Below are 21,212 nucleotides of genomic sequence, written 5' to 3'. Positions count from 1 at the left end.
GGGTGTGTGTTGGAGACACCCTTTAGGAACTTAGATAATAAGGGGACGTGTGAAAGGGAGGCCCAGGTGCCGCAGGCAATGATAGTTGAAAGGGCCGCAGTCTGTCGCCCTGCTTCAGAAATGTAAGGACCATAGAAAGGGGAAGGTGGATGGGAGACAGGTCTTGTAAATTGCACCAGGAAACAAAGGTACGCCAGGTAGAGGAGTAGATACGCTCAGTAGATGGTTTTCGGGCCTTATGTATATATTCGATGACATCTTCATCAAAGTCCTGGCTCCTTAAGATGCTCCGCTCAAACGCCAGGTGGTCAAGCGGCACCAGCCTGGGTCTGGGTGAAGCAGAGGCCCCTGAGATAGTAGGTGCAGTTGCACTGGTAGGTACCATGGTTCCGCTGTGGACAAGATGTTTAGGTCCGCAAACCAGGGTTGCCTGGGCCAAAAAGGAGCTATCAGGATGACCTCCGCCTGCTCCTGGAGAATCTTGTGAATTACCTGGGGAAGGATTGGTGGGGGGGGGAAGCGTAGAGGAGCGCCAGGTGCAATGGAGGGTGCCATAATTCTCCATCTCCCGGGAGGGGAATCGGGAGAAAAATCGAGGGAGCTGGCAGTTCTGGGAGGCGAACAGGTCCACTAGTGGTTTGCCAAACCGGATCGATATTTGGTGGAACATAGCAGGATCCAGCATCCACTCTACCTGGTTCACTGTCATCCTGCTGAGGGCGTCTGCCTGGATGTTTTTCATTCCCGAGATGTGTTCCGAGTGGAGAGAAGCTAAGTTTTTCTCTGCCCAGAAACCAATCCTCTTGGCCTCTGACATAAGGGTCTTGGATCGGGTGCCCCCGATGGTTGATGTGAGCCTTGGTGGCCATGTTGTCTGTTTTTATCAATACGTCTTCATCGGCTATAAGGTGACTGAAGGCTTTGAGGGCTAGGGAGACCATGTGGAGTTCTAGCCAGTTGATTGAGCATGAGGCTTGGCCTGCGTTCCAAAGGCCCTGAACCTGAAGACCATTGCAATGAGCTCCCCAGCCCAACAGACTGGCGTCCGTGGTGATTGTTATGGATGGGGAGCTTCAGAACAGGGTGCCTTCTGTGATGGCCGTGGATCTCCACCCGGAGAGGGCTCTTCGTACCTGTGGGGATGTCGTCAAGGTAGAACTGGACTCTGATCGGGATTGACCTGAGGTGAGCGGCTAAAATTGAAAGGACTTCGGTAAAAACCCGAGGGGCTGAGGACAATGCTTGCCAGCATAAGAGAAACGGAGGAATCTGTGATGTTCTTTCGCTATGGGGATGTGGAAGTATGCCTCTGTCAGATCTGAAGAAGACATAAAGTCACCTCTTCTGATGCAAGCTAAAATGGTTTTAAGGGTTTGCATCTTGAACTTGTGGTATTTCAAAAAAAGGTTGAGGCGCTTCAGATCTAAGATGGCCCGCCAACCCCCCAAGGACTTAGGTACAATAAAAAGAATGGAATAAAACCCTTGTCCTTGGTATTCAGGGGGAACAGACTGGATGGCCCTGATTTCGAGGAGATGTTGGATAGCCTGTTCCATGAGGGCTCTTTTCGACCATGGTATCCTTCTGTGCCGGCTGGAGGGGTTGGGAGTGGGAGGCATTGTTCTCCAATGGTTCTCCTCCTACCTATCTGGTCGGTCGCAGTCGGTGTTAGTGGGGAGTCAGAGGTCGACCTCGAGGTTACTCCCTTGTGGGGTGCCTCAGGGGTCGGTCCTCTCCCCCCTGCTGTTCAATATCTACATGAAACCGCTGGGTGAGATCATCCAGGGGCATGGGGTGAGGTATCATCAGTATGCGGATGATACCCAGTTATACATCTCCACCCCATGTCCAGTCAACGAAGCAGTGGAAGTGATGTGCCGGTGCCTAGAGGCTGTTGGGGTCTGGATGCGTGTCAACAGATTCAAACTCAACCCGGATAAGACGGAGTGTCTGTGGGTTCTGCCTCCCAAGGACAATTCCATCTGTCTGTCCATAACCCTGGGGGGGGGGGAATTATTGACCCCCTCAGAAAGGGTCCGCAACTTGGGCGTCCTCCTCGATCCACAGCTTACACTAGAGAAACATCTTTCAGCTATGGCGAGGGGGGGGTTGCCCAGGTTCACCTTGTGCACCAGTTGCGGCCCTATCTGAACCGGGACTCACTGGTCACAGTCACTCATGCCCTCATCACCTCCAGGTTCAACTACTGTAACGCTCTCTACATGGGGCTACCTTTGAAAAGTGTTCGGAAACTTCAGATCGTGCAGAATGCAGCTGCGAGAGCAATCATGGGCTTCCCAAGGTATGCTCGTGTTACACCAACACTCCGCAGTCTGCACTGGTTGCCGATCAATTTCCGGTCACAATTCAAAGTGTTGGTTATTACCTATAAAGCCCTTCATGGCATCGGACCAGAATATCTCCGGGACCGCCTTCTGCCGCATGAATCCCAGCAACCGGTTAGGTCCCACAGAGTTGGCCTTCTCCGGGTCTCGTTGACTAAGCAATGTCGTTTGGCGGGACCCAGGGGAAGAGCCTTCTCTGTGGCAGCCCCGACCCTCTGGAACCAGCTCCCCCCAGATATCAGAGTTGCCCCCACCCTCCTTGCCCTTCACAAGCTCCTTAAAATCCACCTCTGCCGTCAGGCATGGGGGAATTGAAATTTCCCTTCCCCCTAGGCTTAGAATTTATACATGGTATGCTTGTATGTATGAGTGGTTCTTTAAATTGGGTTTTTTTAATTGTTTTTAATATTAGATTTGTTTACATTGTCTTTTTATACTGTTGTTAGCCGCCCCGAGTCTTCGGAGAGGGGCGGCATACAAATCTAATAAATAATAATAACAATAACAATAACAATAACAATAATAATAATAATAATAATAGGGTTCCTGGATACTGAACAGGGAATTAAAAAAGGGGGGGGACAAAAATTCCAGGTGTAAGCCCTGGCTAATGGTATTGAGAACCCAGTGGTCGGATGTGGTAGAACGCCAATGGGAGGCCAATTTTGAGATGTGACTGCCAATGGGGACAGCGAACAGGTCAGGAAGGGAGGCCCTACCAGCTACCTCTTCGGCCCTGTCAATTTCCGTTGGACCCCCGAAAGGGTCGTCTGGACCCTCGTCCCCTGGCGCTCTTGTCTTGGGAGCTGCGCTACTTGAAGGTAGACTGGTTAGGGCCCTTGTAATATGAAAAGGGTTGGTCAGATTAACCAAAAGGCCACTGGAAGTATGGTGAAGGGCGTTGAGAGGTCTTCTTTTGGCTAGATGGCAGGATCTTCTTCTTGTCCTTCGAGTCGTTGAGAAAGGGCTCCAGGACATCACCAAAGAGGTTCTTTCCCTTGTACTCTGCTGACACAAAGCACCACTTATGTTTGATGTCCACTTGCCATTTCCTGAGCCAGGTCATTCTTCTGGCAACCACCGAAGAGACCATTGTTTTGGCTGCAAATCTGGAGGTGTATAATGTGGTGTCAGAAAGCAACTGGCAGGTGGCAAAAAGCTTGTTGAGGATTTGATGAACTGAAACATTTGATGTAGGAATTTATTCCTGAATTTGCCTGATGTAAATTAACATGGTCCTGGCAAAAAAGGAGGAAGTTGTAGCCCCCTTTATTGCCCATGCCGAAGCCTGATGTGTCTTTTGCAATACTTGGTCAATCTTACGATCCTCCGCCTTTAGGAGCTCATCTGATTGCCCTGGTAGAGTTTCAGAGGAGTGTAAGGCTAGGACTGGTATGTCAATTTCTGGGGGCTCCAAGAAAGAGGATAGTTCCATACCTATGTTGAAGAATTTTCTTTCGACATTGGACGGTGCCGGACCAGTTGCTGGGTTGAGGCATTGCTTTGTGATGGTCTCTACGAAGAGGGGAGGAGCTGGGACAACATCTTGTTCCTCAGTATAGGGCTGAAAGAGGGTCTCTACTTGTGTTGCTGAAGGTTGGGCTGGAGCTGTAGGAGCAGATAGGCTGGCAGCTGTACGTGCCTTCAGCAGAATAGTCGCGAACATGTCGAAAGGAAACAAAGCCGCTGAGAGCGCTAGGTTAGGTGCGGCTATGTCATCATCTGACAGTCCAATATGTTCCTCCTCTGGTGCTTCCTTGCCCAAAGTGTGAGAGTCCTCATCGGAGGAGCCTGACCAGGCGTCCTGGGCAAGACGAGGATTGGGAGGAGCATGAAGAAGGGCGGCCATTGAGAGGACTCCCATAGATTTTGGAGGTCTGACAGCCGTCAGATTGCCGAGGCGGGAAGCCACGCTGCGTTGGACTGCTGATTCAATCCATTTGTGAATAATATCAGGATCCAAAGGCTGCCGAGATGATGGAGAAGGAACTGGGGGGGGGGGGCGCTGGAGGTAATGCCATTTGAGTATCTGATGCAGTGGGAGCCAGAGGTGTGGTAGATGCTATGACGATGGTGGGAGAAAGAGGGGGTGGAGGTCTGGAAGCACACAAATTTAAATTTTGGTTGGGCAATCCCGCTGGGCCCCAGATGCTGGCAGCTAGGGGAGGGTTAACCCCCGTTGCACTGTCCTGAAAGACAGTATGATGGGAGATTTGTGGAGAAGGCGAGAGAGCTGTAGCTGCCTTGTCATGGAGACGTTGTAGGGTTCTGTCCCTACGCTTCTCTATTCTGGATGGCTGTGAGGTTGATATGGACTCAGAAATTACAGTAATAGAGTCAGGATCCTCCTGAGTAGGTTTATTGGTCTTTTTGTTTTTCTTCCCCCCAGCCTTATTTGATTCAGCCATAATGTTGTTGTTTTTTTAGAAGGGCAGGGAGGGAAGTTAGAAGGATGAAAAAGGGGATTCTTAATCCAGTTAAGAGAAGGCCGACTAAGGCTAAAAGGCCTAAATTTGGACTAGCTTGAATGAGAGGAAATCCAAGGTAGAAGGAAATCCAGAAGGCCAAACTAGTGGCTCTTAAACAGGCAAGGTTGTCCTCCTTCTTTAAGCCTCCTGGATCAGGCGTTCCAGAGGCTGGAGCGGCTGGATCCCAAGGGGAGGCCCAGATGGGGCGCTGCCCTTCTAGTAATAACTGCCAGGGATTTGGCTAGTACCTTGCCTTAGTATTATTTATTTCCCTTTAAATAGCGATTTCGCAAACCAGGAGGAAAAGGGGGTGAGAGGTGACGATTGACAATTAAACTTTTCTTAAGGAAAAAACGCTGCCTCAGGCTCGGTCTGGAGCAAAGTTCTTTCCCCTCCCCATAAAAAGGAACAGATTGGTGTGGGCGCAGCTACAAGTAGACAGCACAGCAAGCTGAAAATAAACTGCGTCACCAAGAAAAAAGGGGAGCGCGCGATCGGCCTCTAAACGGCCCGATCTGAGGAAACTTGGCCAGATGCCAGAATCCGATGCCGATGAGGCTTGCAAGGACAATAGTAGGCTCGGCTTCGAGACTGAAAGCGGCTTCGGTGCCTGAGTGTCTGCGAGGGCTCACACGTCCGCTAGATAGATGCCGGCAATGGGGATCCCCCTGTAACCAGGGAAGTTCCCTCAATTAGCCTAGGGCTTGCCTGCGAGAAGGCTCCAAGGCAGCCCTAACTACTGAAGGAGGGGGATGGAGCCTTATGGTGGAGAAGGCCGAGGGCCTTACCCACCTGCAGAGGGGCTGGGCCTAAGCCACTGCACCCGACTGCACCCTCGGTAAAATGAAACCAATTTAGACAATTTAGAAAAAGAATTTAGGTTTTCCAATTTTAATTATGAAGAATTGATTACTAACCGATTTGAGGAGTCAACAGTAGGAAAGGTTGTTCTGCCACAGAACTCTCTCTGTTGGAGGCGAGTCACAGAAACTGGGCCTATGGGCGGATCCAGATCTTTTATACTTTCCTGACTCGGACACGCCTCTGACGAGCGAGTACAACCCATCCTGACTAGCGACTTCTCCCTCCAAGGAGAAAAAACAACCTAGACCGTGGTCATTCAGCCTGAAAGCTTGTCACTGAGACATAGTATGCTGTGGGCTATTTAATGGAAATCTCTATCTGTTAACAGGTCTTTTTGTAAGTTTAGAACATGCTGAAGGTAGTAATACTGCAGGATTATGGATAGATGTAAAATGTTTGCAAACTTTATCACTTTAGAAAACAGCAACATCACACTTACTATGAAGCCATAAATAGCAAATACAGGCTTACCTCTCAACAGCGTTCCTGGGCCCACAATGTTTGTACAACAAAGGCCACATGAGAAAATATACTACAAAGGTATCACATGAAGCAGAAGGGGAAAAAAATAATAGGTACTTACATCTGGATATTCTTTTACAGGCACATATAGTTTTTCTTGTAGCTGTACAATAGGTCCCACAGCATCAGGTAACTCTGCACTTCTCTTCTCCGTGCTACCATTTAATGTGTCATTATACATGTCTTTCCGTACTCTGCTAATTTCTGTAGGAGAAAATATACTGTGTTACTTTAACAAAATTAAAAATCTGGAACAATAATAATCAGCAAAGTACCATATTTTTTGCACTATATGATGCCCCCCCCCCAAAAAAAAAGTGGCCGAAAATGTCTGTGCAAATATTGCAGCGGAGGGGGGGTTGCTTTTTTTTTCATGCCATTAGAAGAGTTCAAGGTCAAGTTCATCCAATGGAGCTCTTCAACCGTAGAAGATAATAACTTTTATCAGGGGAATGGACAATCTGATTTGTCAGATTGAACACAACTATTTTTTCTGTAATATTAATCATGAGAAATACCCCTATCCCCATGTCCTGCTATGAAGTCACATTCTAATGGGGGTGAGCCTAGCAGTGAAATCTACTTACCTTTGCTATCAGTTCGGAAGTGCATATTTTTTTTGAAGAGTGTTTGGAGACTCAGAGTTGCAGAGTCCAGAATGCAGCCATGCGAGCTGTTATGGGTATACCTCGGTACACCCATATAGCACCAACACTCCACGTGCTGCGCTGTCTACCAATTAGTCTCCAGTCACAATTCAAGGTGTTGATTATTACCTATAAAGCCCTACATGGCTTAGGAGCTGACTATTTACGGGACCATTTCCTGTCACATACCTCCCAGAGGCCTATTAGATCGCACAGGCCTCCTCCAGGTCCCATCAACTAAACAATGTAGGTTGGCGGGATCGCGGGTAAGGACCTTTTCTGTTGCTTCCCCGGCTCTATGGAACCAACTCCCCCCCCCCCCCCGATGTTCGCACTGCTCCCACTTTACTGGGTTTTCGAAAAGCTGTTAAAACCTGGCTTTGTCAACAAGCCTGGGGCCCATGAAGTTTAACATCAGACGTGCCTGAATTATGTTGGTTTGGTATGTATGTTTGTTAGATTGGTTTTGGGGTTTATAATGGGTTGTTAGGGTCATGGGGTTTTATTTACTGTTGTTATTTGACTTCTTTTAATTATTGTACTATTGTATTGTTTTTATTGTTGTAAGCCGCCCCAAGTCCTACGGAATTGGGCGGCATAGAAGTCGAATAAATTAAATTGGAGTCCTTGGAGAGGGGCGGCATACAAATCCAATTAAATAAATAAATAAATAAAATACATATGTGATTGGAGTGAAAAAATAAAAAAATAATTTGCCGGGAAAAAAATAAAATAAATTACACCCAAACTGGGCCAAACTGGTAGCATTTCACCCCTGGCTGAGCTATTCCACAGCGGGATTACCAAAGAACACCAGGAATGTATGCCTAAAGTATATACTTGCAATAATCTCACAAAGCACAAAACCTAAAACATGCAGGCAGTTACATTGGACAGTGATATAGGGAGATTCTGGAGGTGGATGATTGCTCATAAAGGCTTCTTCATACTGCATTGGAGAGAGCCAGGATAAACCATTTCTTTATTTTACCAAGAAATCTCATGGGCAGACAAGAAAAAGTGATTGCTGATAAAAGTGCTGAGTGATTGGGCCCTGAAGTCAGATGGCACTCAACATGCTATTATTGATGAAGATAAGAGGATGTTTCATACTATTACTGTTGCTTATAATGTGGCTAGATTAAAGCTTCGGAAATGTTTAGTTGCAAATGCTACTATGCAGGAAAAGAAAATCCCACTGTAATTCTACCTTTGCAGTTTATGAAAAAGAAAGAAGTAGTGTTTCTTTCATAAACAGGAGGGGTAAAGCAAAGACTATATCTGGATAGATTTAATCAATGATTTAATATCACCCACCCCGAGTCTGCGGAGAGGGGCGGCATACAAATCTAAATAATAAAATAAAATAAATAAATAAATCACTGAAATAACAACTATTTAATGATAGTGATGCAGAAAAAGGGAAAGTTGACAATACAAGAAAATCATTTTTTGGAAATCACTTACGAATTTTTTATTATTATTATTATTATTATTATTATTATTATTATTATTATTATTATTATTATTATTATTATTATTTATTGGATTTGTATGCCACCCCTCTCCGCAGAATTGCTAAGTTTTCAATTCAAACAAGCAAAGTAACACCTATCTAGATGAACAATACCAGATTTTCCCCACAACATTCCTATGAGATTGGCTGATATATGAGTGAGTGACTAACTTAACTCAGCCACTTTTCATGCCTAATAGATATTAAAACTCACGGTTCCGTTGCTTAGATCAATGGGTGTAAAGAGTGAAACAAACAGGGAAAAAGAAGGAAAGTTTTCCAAAAGATCTTCTAATTCAAAAGGTTATTGCAACCTTAATTTTGTATGCTAAAGGACAGTAAAGGACAGATAGTAACTGATTCAAAGATGTACGGTATGTATTGAAATTCTATGCAGTAAAGATGTCAATATTGTAATCAAAAGGTTACAGGGACTGATGCCGAATCTATAACAGTTATTGTGAACCTTTTAGACACCAAGTCCCCAAAGTGTACACATGTGCCCAAACCACAAGATGCAGATGCATGTGCAGCAGAGACCCAAAGACCATTGGTTGGTGGGAGGTGCCAGTGCATGCATGGCAAAGAACCAAAACAGAGCTGGGACAATGGCATGCATGCCACAGAGAGGGCTCAATGTGCCACCTCTGGCACACACGCCATAGATTTTCCACCACTGATTTATAGTATAAAAATATGGCAAGCGACTTAAAAATCAGTAACATTTCTAAAGAAACTGTGCCAACATACCTGGCAAACACCACAATGGCAAACAAACCAGATGTCTAGATACCAATAATACAGAAGAGAGTGTTAATCTCATAATGCCCTTAATTTCACATGCTAGCAAAATAAAATTTAGGATCATCCAATATATGCAGAAAAATAACCTGCCAGCAAGTCGAGTTTGTTTTAATAATGGTTAAGGAGTAAGAGATTATTTCTGATGCATACTGGATAACTGAGTAAGACGAAGAAAACTAAAAAGTAATTATGTGCTTCATTGACCATACAAAGACCTTAGATTATAATGAGCATGTCAGGCTGTGGAATGTCCTTAGGAAACTGGAAATGCCAAAACATTTTATTGTCCTCATGCAAAATGCATGCACGGGATAAGAGCCAGTCTGAATGGAAAATAGTCAAAATAATAATAAAATTGTTTCCAGGTCAGGGAAGGAGTGAAACGAAACTATATATTCCTCCTTATTTACTCAATCTATGTGCTAAATATATTCTGAGGAAGCTGGATTGGGTAAAAACAGACATGGATTTAAAATTGTAGGAAACATCAATAATCTTTCCTACACTATTCTGACAGCTACTGTATTTCCCTCAGAGGTTAAGAATCAACTAAACTCCAAACATAAGGAAATCTAAATACAACAGAATAGGTAATTTATGATCGATCACAACTGGGACCAGAACATTTGTTGTTTGCCCCAGTCATTAAGCAACATTTCACATGATCATGATTTGCAACCATCAGTGATTTCTCCACTGAGTTTGTTTGTTGGAAGTATCCTGGAAAGTCACAAATTGCAATTACATGATCACAGGATATTGCAACCATTGTAAATCTGTGCTGGTTGCCAAGTGCCCAAATCATAATTACGTAACCACAGAGGTAGTGTGACAGTTGTAACTTTGAGCAGACTGTTTTTATTTTTAATGCCTCTGTAACTTTGAACCATCCTTAAATGAATGTTTTAAGTTTGTTTTGAGATACAGAATAGAATAACAGAGATGAAGGGACTTTGGCAGTTCTCTACACCAGCGTTTCCCAACTGGTGTGCCGCGGCACAGTAGTGTGCCGCGAGACACGGTCAGGTGTGCCGCAGGAAGCTCCAGGTGGGCGGGGCACTGCCAGTGCCGGACCGCCAGTGCCTCCAACCTGGAGCTCCCACTCGCAACTGTCCCCCGGCTACTGCCCGATGCAGCTGTTTCCGGCTGGGCCGCGGCTCCCTTTACTTCAAGCCTTCTTTCCCAGCTTTTTTGGCCGGAATAACCCCCTTTCTCCAAGGCACCGACTTAGCCGGGCTGTGTTGAATGCTTGCAGAATTAAAGTGAGTTTAATCGGGGCTTCAGTCAGCGGCCCTTCCTTGACGCTACCTGTGAAGGGGCATTGAAGCTCCCCCTAACTCGAAGTCCTCCGTTCTGGTCTCCGGGGCATGAGGGGGGGGGACTCGGGTATTTACTGAGGAAAGATAGTCGCGCCAGACGCGGGCAAGCGAAAAAGGAGGGAAGGTCGCCAAGCGGAGGCGAGGCTCCTCCACAGACGGCGGAGTTTTAACTCTTGCGCGCCCTTTGGGGGGGCGGGAGGGAGAAAAACGGGGCTCGGAGAGAGAGAGCCTGAGGAGACCCGGCGTCGGCCAGTTGACTCCGGGACGGCAGAGCCTCTCCTCTTTTTTTCCCTGCGGGAGTCAGCCGGAAACGGTGCCTCTGGCCAAACGCGCCCCTGGCTTCTCTGCCCTGCCCCATTGCCCGTCCGATCCGCCCACTCTCCTCCTCCTCCTCCTCCGCCGCCTCCTGTATTGGGGCGTGATCCGCCCCCTCTCCTTCGCTGCGGGAGAGAGAATGGAGGGCGCCGTTGTCTTCGCCTCCGCCCACCGGCTCCCCTCGCCCTCCCAGACGTCCCCAGCGCCCGGCCGCGCGCCGCCTCCCGTTAGCCCGGCCGACCTTTCCCTGCTGCCATTTTCATGGCGCTCGCTCGCTTCTCCGGTCAGCAAAGCCATCTGCCCAGGAAAGCGCCGCGCCGCGCTTGCTGGCCGAAAAAGCGAGCGATCCGGGAGTCCGGGACTGTGTGGCTTTGCGCCATGAAGAGAAAACAGCAGCAGGGAAAGGTCAGCCGGGCTAACGGGAGGCGGCAAGTGGCCGGGCGCTGGGAACGTCTGGGAGGGCGAGGAGGCTGATGGCTGCTGTTGCCTCTTAGCTGCAGAGCCGGCAGGCGGAGGCGAAGACAACGGCGCCCTCCATTCTCTCTCCAGCTCTCTCTCTCTCTTTCTTTTTCTCTCTGTTGCCGGCATGGTGAACGACAGAGAAAGAGAGAGAAAAAGGAGGGGAGAGAGAATGAGAGAAAGAGAGAAAGAGAAAGAGAGGGAAAGAAAGCAAGAGAGAGAAAGAGAGGGGGGAAGGAGGGAGAGGGAAAGACATGGAGGGAGGGAAGGAGGGAGAGAGAAAGAGCAAAAAAGAGGAAGAAAGAAAGAGGGATGGAGAGAAAGAAGGGAAGGAAGAGAGAGAAAGAAGGAGGGAGAAATAGAGTGAAATGGAGGAAGAGATTTTTTTTTGTCCAAACTTTTCTTTAGCCCCGCCCCCCGCCCCCCCCTTCAGTGTTCCCCAGAATTTTGAAAATATGAATAATGTGCCGCGGCTCAAACAAGGTTGGGAAACACTGCTCTACACTACACTAGTGATGGCGAACCTATGGCACGGGTGCCACAGGTGGAACATGGAGCCATATTTGCTGGCACGCGAGCAGTTGCCCTAGCTCAGCTCCAACATGCATGTGTGTGCTGGTCAGCAGATTTTTGACTCACATAGAGGCTCTGGGAAGGCATTTGTGGCTTCCAGAGTGCCTCTGGGAGGATGGGGAGGGCATTTTTACTTTCCCCGGCTTTAGGGAAGCCTTTGGAGCCTGGGTAGGGCAAAACACGAGCCTACTGGGTCCACCAGAAGTTGGGAAACAGTCCATTTCCAGCCTCTGGGGGGGGCTCCAGGGGGTGTGGGAAGCTGTTTTCGCCCTCCCAAAGCATTGAATTATGGATGATATGACATACACGACAGCGCACACCCACACTTTTTCAGCACCGGAGGAAAAAAAGGATCACCATCACTGCCCTACACCATTTCAGACAAATGGTTATCCAATCTCTTCTTAAAACATTCCAATGATGGAGAATTCACAACTTCTGGAGACAAGCTGTTCCACTAATTAATTGTTCTGTCAGGAAATTTTTCTTTAGTTCTAAATTGCTTCTGTCCTTTATTAGATTCCACCCATTGTTGCTTGTCCTACTCTCAGGTGCTTTGGAGAAGTTTTTGGAAAAATAATATTTAATATTAGAAACACCTGGACAAGTTTAAGAAAATGATGAATCTATAAAAATATGCTGAAAACATTGATGTCCTATTTAATGTTTATTTCTCTAAAATAGTGGTTCTCAATCTGGGGATCAGGACCCCTTTGGGGGACGAACGACTGTCTCATAGGGGTCGCCTAAGACAATGGGAAAAGACAAATTTCCCATGGAGTTAGGAACTAAAGCCTCTTGTGTCTTGAAATATATTTTTACAATCTGAACAAATTACCGTATTTTTCAGTGTATAAGATGCAACGGTGTATATGATGCACCTAGATTTTAGAGGAGGAAAACAAGAAAAAAAGTACCAAGTGGTGTAGTATTATATCGTTTAATAAAATACCAGTGTAGAATACTTTTTACAACCATGTATATTTTTAAAACCATGTATACTTTTTAAAACTATGTATACTTTTTACAAACTTCAAACTTGACAGCTTCAAGACTTGTGGATTTCAAATCCCAGAATTCCTCCACCAGTCATGTCAGCTGAGAAATGGGAGTTGAAGTCCACAAGCCTTAAACTTGCCAGGTTTGAAGACCCTTGGCCTTTCCTTCCTGTTGCCTCCTCTGCTGGCTAAAAGCGGCTGTATATGTTGAGGGGACACCTGCGGCTTTTCTGCAGCTGCCGCCATGCGCCCTGCTTCACCTGCCTGGCGGCATTCCTCATGGGGTCCTTGACGACACCGCCCCCAGTTCGGATGCCCACAGCTCCAAGTCTTGTGTAAAAACTGCCCAGAGGAAGTGAGGGTGGCGGGGAGGAAACACCCAGACCCTCAGAGACTGCTCTGAACTTAATCAAGTTTTTTTTTGCAAAAGGGAGTGTGTTGTTTGACTATTTTTCTTTACTCATTAAAAGCCCCTTTTAATTTTTGTGGATGGTTAATATTTTGGTTATGATAGCCATGATTTCTGAATATAAGAATTAGATGAAAAGTTCTACAACAAATTGCAATGAAAAATGTGTTTTTGCTTTTTACTTTTGGTTGGGGAAAAAAAACTTAGCACCAAAAATCCATCTCTGTTCTAGCTTTAATAATATCTCATGTCCAAAGTGTCTGTGTAAGCAAATATGAACATTTTGAGTGGTTAATAAATAAGCAACCAATCTTGCCTGAATGAATTTCTCAGTGCAATTAAGTATCTGAAAAAACCCTGCAGGATGAGAAAGATTCTGAACATTTATTTTCTTCTTTAGAATAAACAAATATCCAGTTTCTATCAAACTTTGATCTAAATTAATTACAAATATAAATATTTCAAAACTAATTATTTTTGTCTCATCTACCTTTTATACAGGAATATTTTATGTAGCTTATATACATTTTCTTTCATTTTAAAATATTAAACCATTCATTGGCTAGTTGTTCTAATCAGCCCCATCATCTTGTGAGATTTAAAATAACTGCACATTCTTAATTAATTCCCTGATATTTCCCGGACCGCCAATTTCCCTGATAATTCCGACCTCCCTGTTTTCCAGGTTTGCTGGACACCCTGACTGTATCAATATATCATGCAGGTAATATTGGACGTGCACGAGGATCACCCTGAAGTGTATCGCCAGTGCCACCAGGCGATACACTTGATGAAAGTCCTGGGTGCTGAGGACAGGCCAAATGGTAGGGCCCTGTACTGATAGTATTGGCCCGCATAATAGAACCTCAGGAACTGCCGCCGCCTATCCCGATGGTAGGATAGGGACATGGAAGCATGCCTGGTCTATGGATGTCAGATCATGTCTATGGATGTTAAGAAGTCACCTTCTCAGACGCTCTACAATATGGACTGGAGGGACCTCATTTTGAATCTCCTGCAACCCAGGTAGATGTTTAATCTCTTCAGGTCCATAATTGCTCTCCATCTGCACCCTACCCCCCGAGGTCTTTGGGACTACAGATAGGATGGAGTAGAATCCCTGCCCCTGTTGGGCCTCTGGGATCAGTTCAATAGCTTGAATGTCCAACAAATGTTGGATTGCAGTCTCCATGAAGCCTCTCTTTGTGTTGTCCTTTGAGATGGGGCAACAAATGAAAACTCTCAGGGGCGTGGAGAGAAATTTGAGAGTGAGACCTAGTTCCATCATGTTCAGGACCCAAATATCTGTTGTGGTTGCCTCCCATTGGTTCATGAATAGACTTAGGCAGCCACCAATGGGAGGTTGGGCTCACAGTCATCTGGAGGTGACAAGGTGTGACTTCCTAAGCCAAGAAATGGCAGTTTGGCCTGAAATTGTTGCCCGTTCCTAATCCTAACTCAGGATCTGTCCTGTTGGTGGTCCTGTATGTAGGAATAAGCCCTCTGGAGTGTCAAAGCCTGAATGAAGGCCTATGAAAATAATGGAAAATAAGGTGTAGGCCTGAAGGAAGGCCTACAAAATAAGGTGAGGTACGGTGGTCAGCTCACCGGTATAGAGAAGGCAGGACCTTCTCCTGTCTTTTTTCTCCACCAGGATGAGCTCTAGAGCCCCTCCAAACAGCTTGCTACCCTGGAAGGGAGCATAGGCTAGCTTCCATTCATACTTCATATCTACCTGCCAGTGGCCAAACCACAGCAGGCAACGGGAGATCAACAAGGAGGCGATCCTGGAAGCAAATTTCGTGGCATTCAAGGTGGCATCAGCCAAGAATTCCATTGCCGCTACTAGCTTATTAATGTCCTGGTGGAAGCGAATATCACCAGGTAGAACCTTTGCTAGATAGTAAAGGTGAAGCTTTGCCATTTGATGTGCTTTGAGGAGGGTCTGTTACGCCTTCCTGTCCTCCGTCTTTACCACATCCTGTATATTGGTAGACGGGATGGTGGAGGATGTCAAGGCTGCCACTGGTCACAAGAGCAGTTGTTTTAAGCAGTAAACACAGCAGGAACTTTGTGAGGAAGTGGCCATATCATCTTGCAATTTGAGCATCTATAGGTGAAAAAAACCCTGAAATATGCAGTCTAGATTTCAGGAGAGTCATTTTCAACAGACTTAAAGGAATATTAGATACAATAGATAAAATAGCAAACATAAATTCCTTAGATTAAAAAGTTGGAGAAGTTTAAAAAACGAAATACATTTATTTCTTCAAATAAAACAAAGTACTTGAAGTTGCTGAATTACAATGGGGGGGGGGGGAGCTTAGGAAACAACTATAAATAATATACCTGAATTACAATGGGAGGCAGCCTAGAAACCTATTGTGAATACATGGGTCAGTTTTCTTTGCACTACAAGTAAACAAGCATGTATAGGAAATGGAAAGTAGATGCAATTCATCAAGAGGATTAACCAGCCAGTATATGGTATTTATAGAAGGAAAAGAAAGCTAAAGTGCAAAATCAATTTAGGCTTGCAAGACACTAAAAGCAACACAAAGTTGTCAAGAGAGGATAGTAGGACTGGTGTCTGTGAGAAGTTTTTATACTCTATAATATGTTTGTTCTCATTTGATTTCCTCCCCAAAAGGAAAGTTTGTTCAAATGTATGTAAATAGAGCAATTGACAAAAGAAGAGAGTGGCAAACTAGTGAATAAAAAGACAGTTTACATGTATGGCATTTAAAAATATGTTTATCATAACTGCAGACCATATAAAAATGGGGGACATAAACACCTCAAAGGGCAGATACAACATTAATCAGTATGATTTATTCGTCTCCTAGATGATAAATGAGAAAGACTACATTATACTAACCTCTCTGCTCTTTCCACTGTCAGTAGAAACTTAGTGGGGCTCAGCTTCATGTTTAAATAGCTTGCTGCACATACTACCTGCTGTAGATTTCAATAAATGACACAATATCTATAATTACCACAAACATTTAAAAGTATATTCTCATTAATATCGTGTTCAAGGTTCAAGGTCAATAGTTATTAAGAGAACCAAATCAGATTCACCAGGCTCGTCTAATATTCTTAGAAATACTTAAGACAATAGAATGAAAAATAATTTGAGTGTTCGCCTTTATCACCTATGTTTAATTGAAGCAATAAAACAAATATATGGCAAGCTAAGTCATCATTTGACAGTCCATTTTCTGAATCCTCAACATAGGAGGGCAGAATTTAACAAAAGATGAATACACCTCTATATAGTAATTGGCTAGGAATGACAGATGAGTGCAAAATGATGATTTGGCAAACATTCAATTCTCCTCACTTGGTAAAACAAATTGCATAATAGTCAAATATTGTCCAGAGTTCTCATTAAGATTCTAATCTATTAATATCATCTTCTTGTGAATGGAACTGGAAGGCTTTCACTTCAATCAAAATAAAATGGAGAAATAGACTAAAATAACATGCACTACTGAGCTTATCAGATTTCCAAATTAACTTGCTCCTGAGAAACAATCATAACAAAAATAACCAAATTTAACCAAAAATAAAAAATAGAGTATGCAGAAATATAATTCTCAACTAATAACCAATTATCTGAAGTCTAGAAATAATCTAAACAAAAAAAGAAAAAAACACATTGGAAATAAATTTGTCAAGGTTCCAGGTAACATCCAAACTAAATCAGTCCAAGTCAAAATACTCCTCAAAGTTCCAATTTATTGCCGGAGCCATCCTGGCACCTACACTGGAAAACCTGAATCTGATTTGAAAGTTCACATCGCTTGTCCCCCACCCATAAATCTGTCACTGCCCATTCAGATTGTCCTCCTTCTGCTTCCTCCCAGATGGATGGCATAGGATGGCCTTGAAACACTCGAAAGAATACTTTGTGGCTGCATCTGTTCCCTCATGAAAATCACCCCTCTCAAGTTCCCATAAACATCAGGCCTTCTATAGATAGTGTGGCAAGCCGTTAATTTATCACCAACTTCTGCACCAGCTTGACAGAATGATTGTAAGCGTACAATTTTTATTTCTTTAGTTGTCTAAATATATTCGCCTGTCAATTGTTTTCAATAGCTTGGATTTATAAATAATTTTAAAACACAAACCACTAAATATTTCTGGCCAAAATGGCTAGACTCAAAATTAATACAAGCTTACGTATTCTTACTGATATATAAATCTAGCCAATATATTGCAATATTTTCTTTCAAATTTTTAACCACAATTCTAATAAAAATGCTACATTATTTTATTTCTTTATGTCACACCAACACTCCACAGTCTCCATTGGTTGCCGATCAGTTTCCGGTCACAATTTAAAGTGTTGGTTATGACCTTTAAAGCCCTTCATGGCATCGGACCAGAATATCTCCGAGACCGCCTTCTGCCGCGCGAATCCCAGCGACCGGTCAGGTGCCAAACACAGACTTGGCCTTCTTTGGGTCCCGTCGACTAAACAATGTTGTCTGGCGGGACCCAGGGGAAGAGCCTTCTCTGTGGCGGCCCTGACCCTCTGGAACCAATTCCCCCCAGAGATTAGGATTGCCCCCACCCTCCTTGCCTTTCGCAAACTCCTTAAAACCCACCTCTGCCGTCAGGCATGGGGAAATTGATTCCCCTGGACCGTTTCCACTTTACATATGGTTTGTAGGACACGTATGATTGTTTTTTATATTAATGGTTTTAAATTGTTTTTATCTATTGGATTTGTATTGTTCTATTGTTGTGAGCCACTCCTAGTCTCCAGAGAGGGGCGGCATACAAATCTAATAAATAAATAAATAAATAAATAAATATCCTCATCTTAATTCCACACAACTACCACCCGGTAAAGTAAGTTGGGCTAAAAGATAACGTATTTCCCCCAAAATAACAAATGGTCTTATATTTTTTTGAACCCCAAAATGTGGCCTTAGCCTTATTATTTGGGGGGGGGTTATTATTTAGGGGGTGTAGTACACAGCGAGTTTGGGACTATATGTCCCATCTCCGCTGTCTCCCCTCCCTGTTCTTGGTGCTAGCCGAGTGGCTGGCCCGCTGCAACCACCTCATGGAACACAACTCTGCAAGGCTTCTTGTGCCATTGCATGCATAAACTGCAGGACTGTCTCTGGGACAGCAGAGCTGGAATTCTTCTGCTGTTCATGCATGCAATAGCACAAGCCTTGCAGACTTCTGCTAAACCAGACACTGGTGGTGGCATAACGAGTCTCACAAAGACTCATTTCTGGCAGGTGGGAAATGGTGGACCATGAGATGCGCATCCTACCTGACACTTGTAGTTCTGCCATGTTGCTTTGCGTTGTGTCCAGAGAAGCCCATTTTAAAAGAAAACTTCTCACACATTCAATCTAACTTTTCGAACTCGCAATACATTTTCTTCTACAATGGGCTTCTCCAGACAAGAGGAACGCGACGGAGCTACAAGTGTCAGATAGGACACACATCTTACGGGGCCCAATGGGGATGGCAGGGCAGGACAGGATGGGCTGCAAAACACACGTCCTATCAGAGACTTGGTGTTGTGTCCACTGACACTCTCAAGCCTCTGGCTTTTGAGTAAAGCAGAAGGCTGCCTGAGGAAGGAGAGCTGACGGCCAACTCTCTAGCCAGGCTCAATGGCAAAAGCAGCCGGGCATACGCTTCTTTGTCTCTCTTTTTTTAAAATAAATAAATAAAAATAAATAAAAAGCAGCCGGCATACGCTTCCTTCTCTCTTCCAAATGCGCCCGTCTCCCTCAATGGGGAGGGGAAAGTATATTTAAAACACAGCACCAGGAGAAGGAACTTTTTGGTTGCATGCTGAATGCAAGAAATGTTTCTCCTGTTTTGCTCCAAGGGGCTGTGCAGGCATGATAAGCCTCACAACGACTCATTTCTAATGGAGTTTGGAAGAGGAAGATTTCTTGCATGCAGCCAAAAGTTTCCTGCCGAGGGGGGATGGGATGGCAGAACGAAAGGCAGGTGCTTTGTCAGGTAGCCTGCGAGAGTTTCTTCCCTCTCCCGCTTTGCTAAAGACCCAGAGACAGGGGAGGGTCAGTGGACACAACACCAAAGAATGGGTGGCTGTTCCTGCAGGAAATTACCATGCATCTCCCTCACATACATTCCCCATCCCATGTGGAGATGTCAGGTGGAGGATGAACAGCCCAAGCCAGCAAGTGAGGGAGGCGGCAGCGGGAGGCAGAGCTGAAGGGAGCAGGATGCACTCATCTGCTGTTCAAGCCCTGCACTTGTGGGCTCACTGGACCAACCGGCCTCGCCACCTCCTCACAGACAGGAGCACATTTCAAAACACTGCCAAAGGCAGCCCAGATGAGCCAAGCTAGTCCGTCGTCTCACTTATTCTCACTCTTGCTCTCTTAGCCAAGTGTGCCCGCCGCAAAAAGAACAGCTCCTGGCATATATCACCCCTTTCCCCGGAAAGTAGTTGGGAGGGCTTGTTTGCAGGGTGGCTTATTTCAGCTCATGCATTGAAAAGGCTAATTAGCCTTATTATGGGGACATGTCTTATTTTCAGGGAAACATGGTAGTTAGTGACTGGTCCAAGATCATCCAAGTGGCTCTCGTGCCTAACTCAGGACAGAACTGCTTTCTAGCCTGATGCCTTAATAAATGAAATTTTATCTCAATCACAATGACCGCTTAATTTTTAAAATTACTTTCAAATATTTCAGATCAAAGCATTTGTGAAAAAGAATAACTCAGAAGCTTTCTAAATGTATTGGTTTACTATAATATGAATGAAACAAGCATGACAAAAATATTCAAATACAAAAGGAACATCTCCTGAAGCAACTATATAGTGGAGAGATCCCCAATCTCCTGGACCATAAACTGGTACTGGTCTGGGAACCAGGATGTGCAAACAGTAAGCAGGATGCAAAGCTTTGCTTGTGCATGCCTAGAAGCTAGGTTGTGCATGAAACCTTCCACCACCAGTCATAGAGCAAAAAAAGTTGAAGACTGCTGATATAGTGCATAATTACAGGGTTTTCTTTTAACTTGGGGTAACTTAGAGTAAAGAGGAAAAATACAAACTGATAAAAGGAAAAAAATGGTATGTTGAAATGAAATAATTTTGACACAAAGGAGAAAAGTATCACTGATTTCAAGATAAGCTGGTGTAAAATAATGACTTCCAATTATCTTCTTCTGAGGCTGTTACTGTATCCTAATATATTCTAAAAACTTTTCTTTCTTTCTTCATATACAGATAGTTCTTGCTTAAAAGTCATTCCATGTCAAGTGGCCTGATTTCAGAAAAGTGCCCGCAGATTTTGATGGAATTTTGTGTGAACATGCACACAAGACTTCTGCTTGGGAACTATATAAGATACCCACTTTAAGCTTGGGTACCTAGGATAAGCTGTCCAATCATCAGCTTGGGATCCTGAATCAAGAAACCCACCTGTGGCTGGTATTGCATGGCTATTGGATGTGCCCCTATGGCGATGGGGTTGCTGGTTCAAGTGCCTGAAATGGTAGTGACAATGTCACCATGGACCAATAAAATATAATAATAGTAACGATGCCTATATAAAACAAAGAAAATGGAATAATAGAATGCATGTGATGTTGCCATAGCAATGACAACTTTGTCTATACAGTAATACCTCATGATACGAACTTAATTGGTGCGAGGAGGAGGTTCGTAAGACGAAAGGTTCGTAAGACGAAACATTGTTTCCCATAGGAAACAATGTAAAGTCAATTAATCCGTGCAACCAAAAAAACCCCTGCAAAAAAACGGCTTTCGGCGACTGCTGGGAAGCCGCGCGGCTGTTTTAAAAGGTGACAGCTGGCCTGGGGGGCTTCCCAGCACCCCCCCAACCCGGGTTCGGGGTTCGGGGGGGTGCTGGGAAGCCCCCCAGGCCGGCTGCGACCTTTTAAAACAGCCGCGTGGCTTCCCAGCTGTCTCCTGAAGCCGAACGTGGAAGTTC

The 21,212-nt window shown here is 44.8% G+C and overlaps 1 protein-coding gene across 6 annotated transcripts in view; it reads right to left on the bottom strand.

Annotated features, from left to right (window-relative positions):
• The window catches only part of QKI (QKI, KH domain containing RNA binding), a 120,607-nt gene that overhangs the window by 83,653 nt on the left and 15,742 nt on the right, over nt 1-21,212 (bottom strand). For all 6 annotated transcript variants that reach the window (XM_070733817.1, XM_070733816.1, XM_070733818.1 and 3 more), the window contains exon 2: nt 6,261-6,403. In XM_070733817.1, the coding sequence (XP_070589918.1) occupies nt 6,261-6,403 (143 nt within the window). The remainder of the gene's footprint in view (nt 1-6,260; nt 6,404-21,212) is intronic.

This window comes from Erythrolamprus reginae, chromosome 1 (genome assembly GCF_031021105.1).
Source record: "Erythrolamprus reginae isolate rEryReg1 chromosome 1, rEryReg1.hap1, whole genome shotgun sequence".
Lineage (NCBI taxonomy): Eukaryota > Metazoa > Chordata > Lepidosauria > Squamata > Dipsadidae > Erythrolamprus > Erythrolamprus reginae.
Note: the sequence above shows the minus strand (reverse complement) of the source record. Positions and strands in the feature narration are given on the sequence as shown.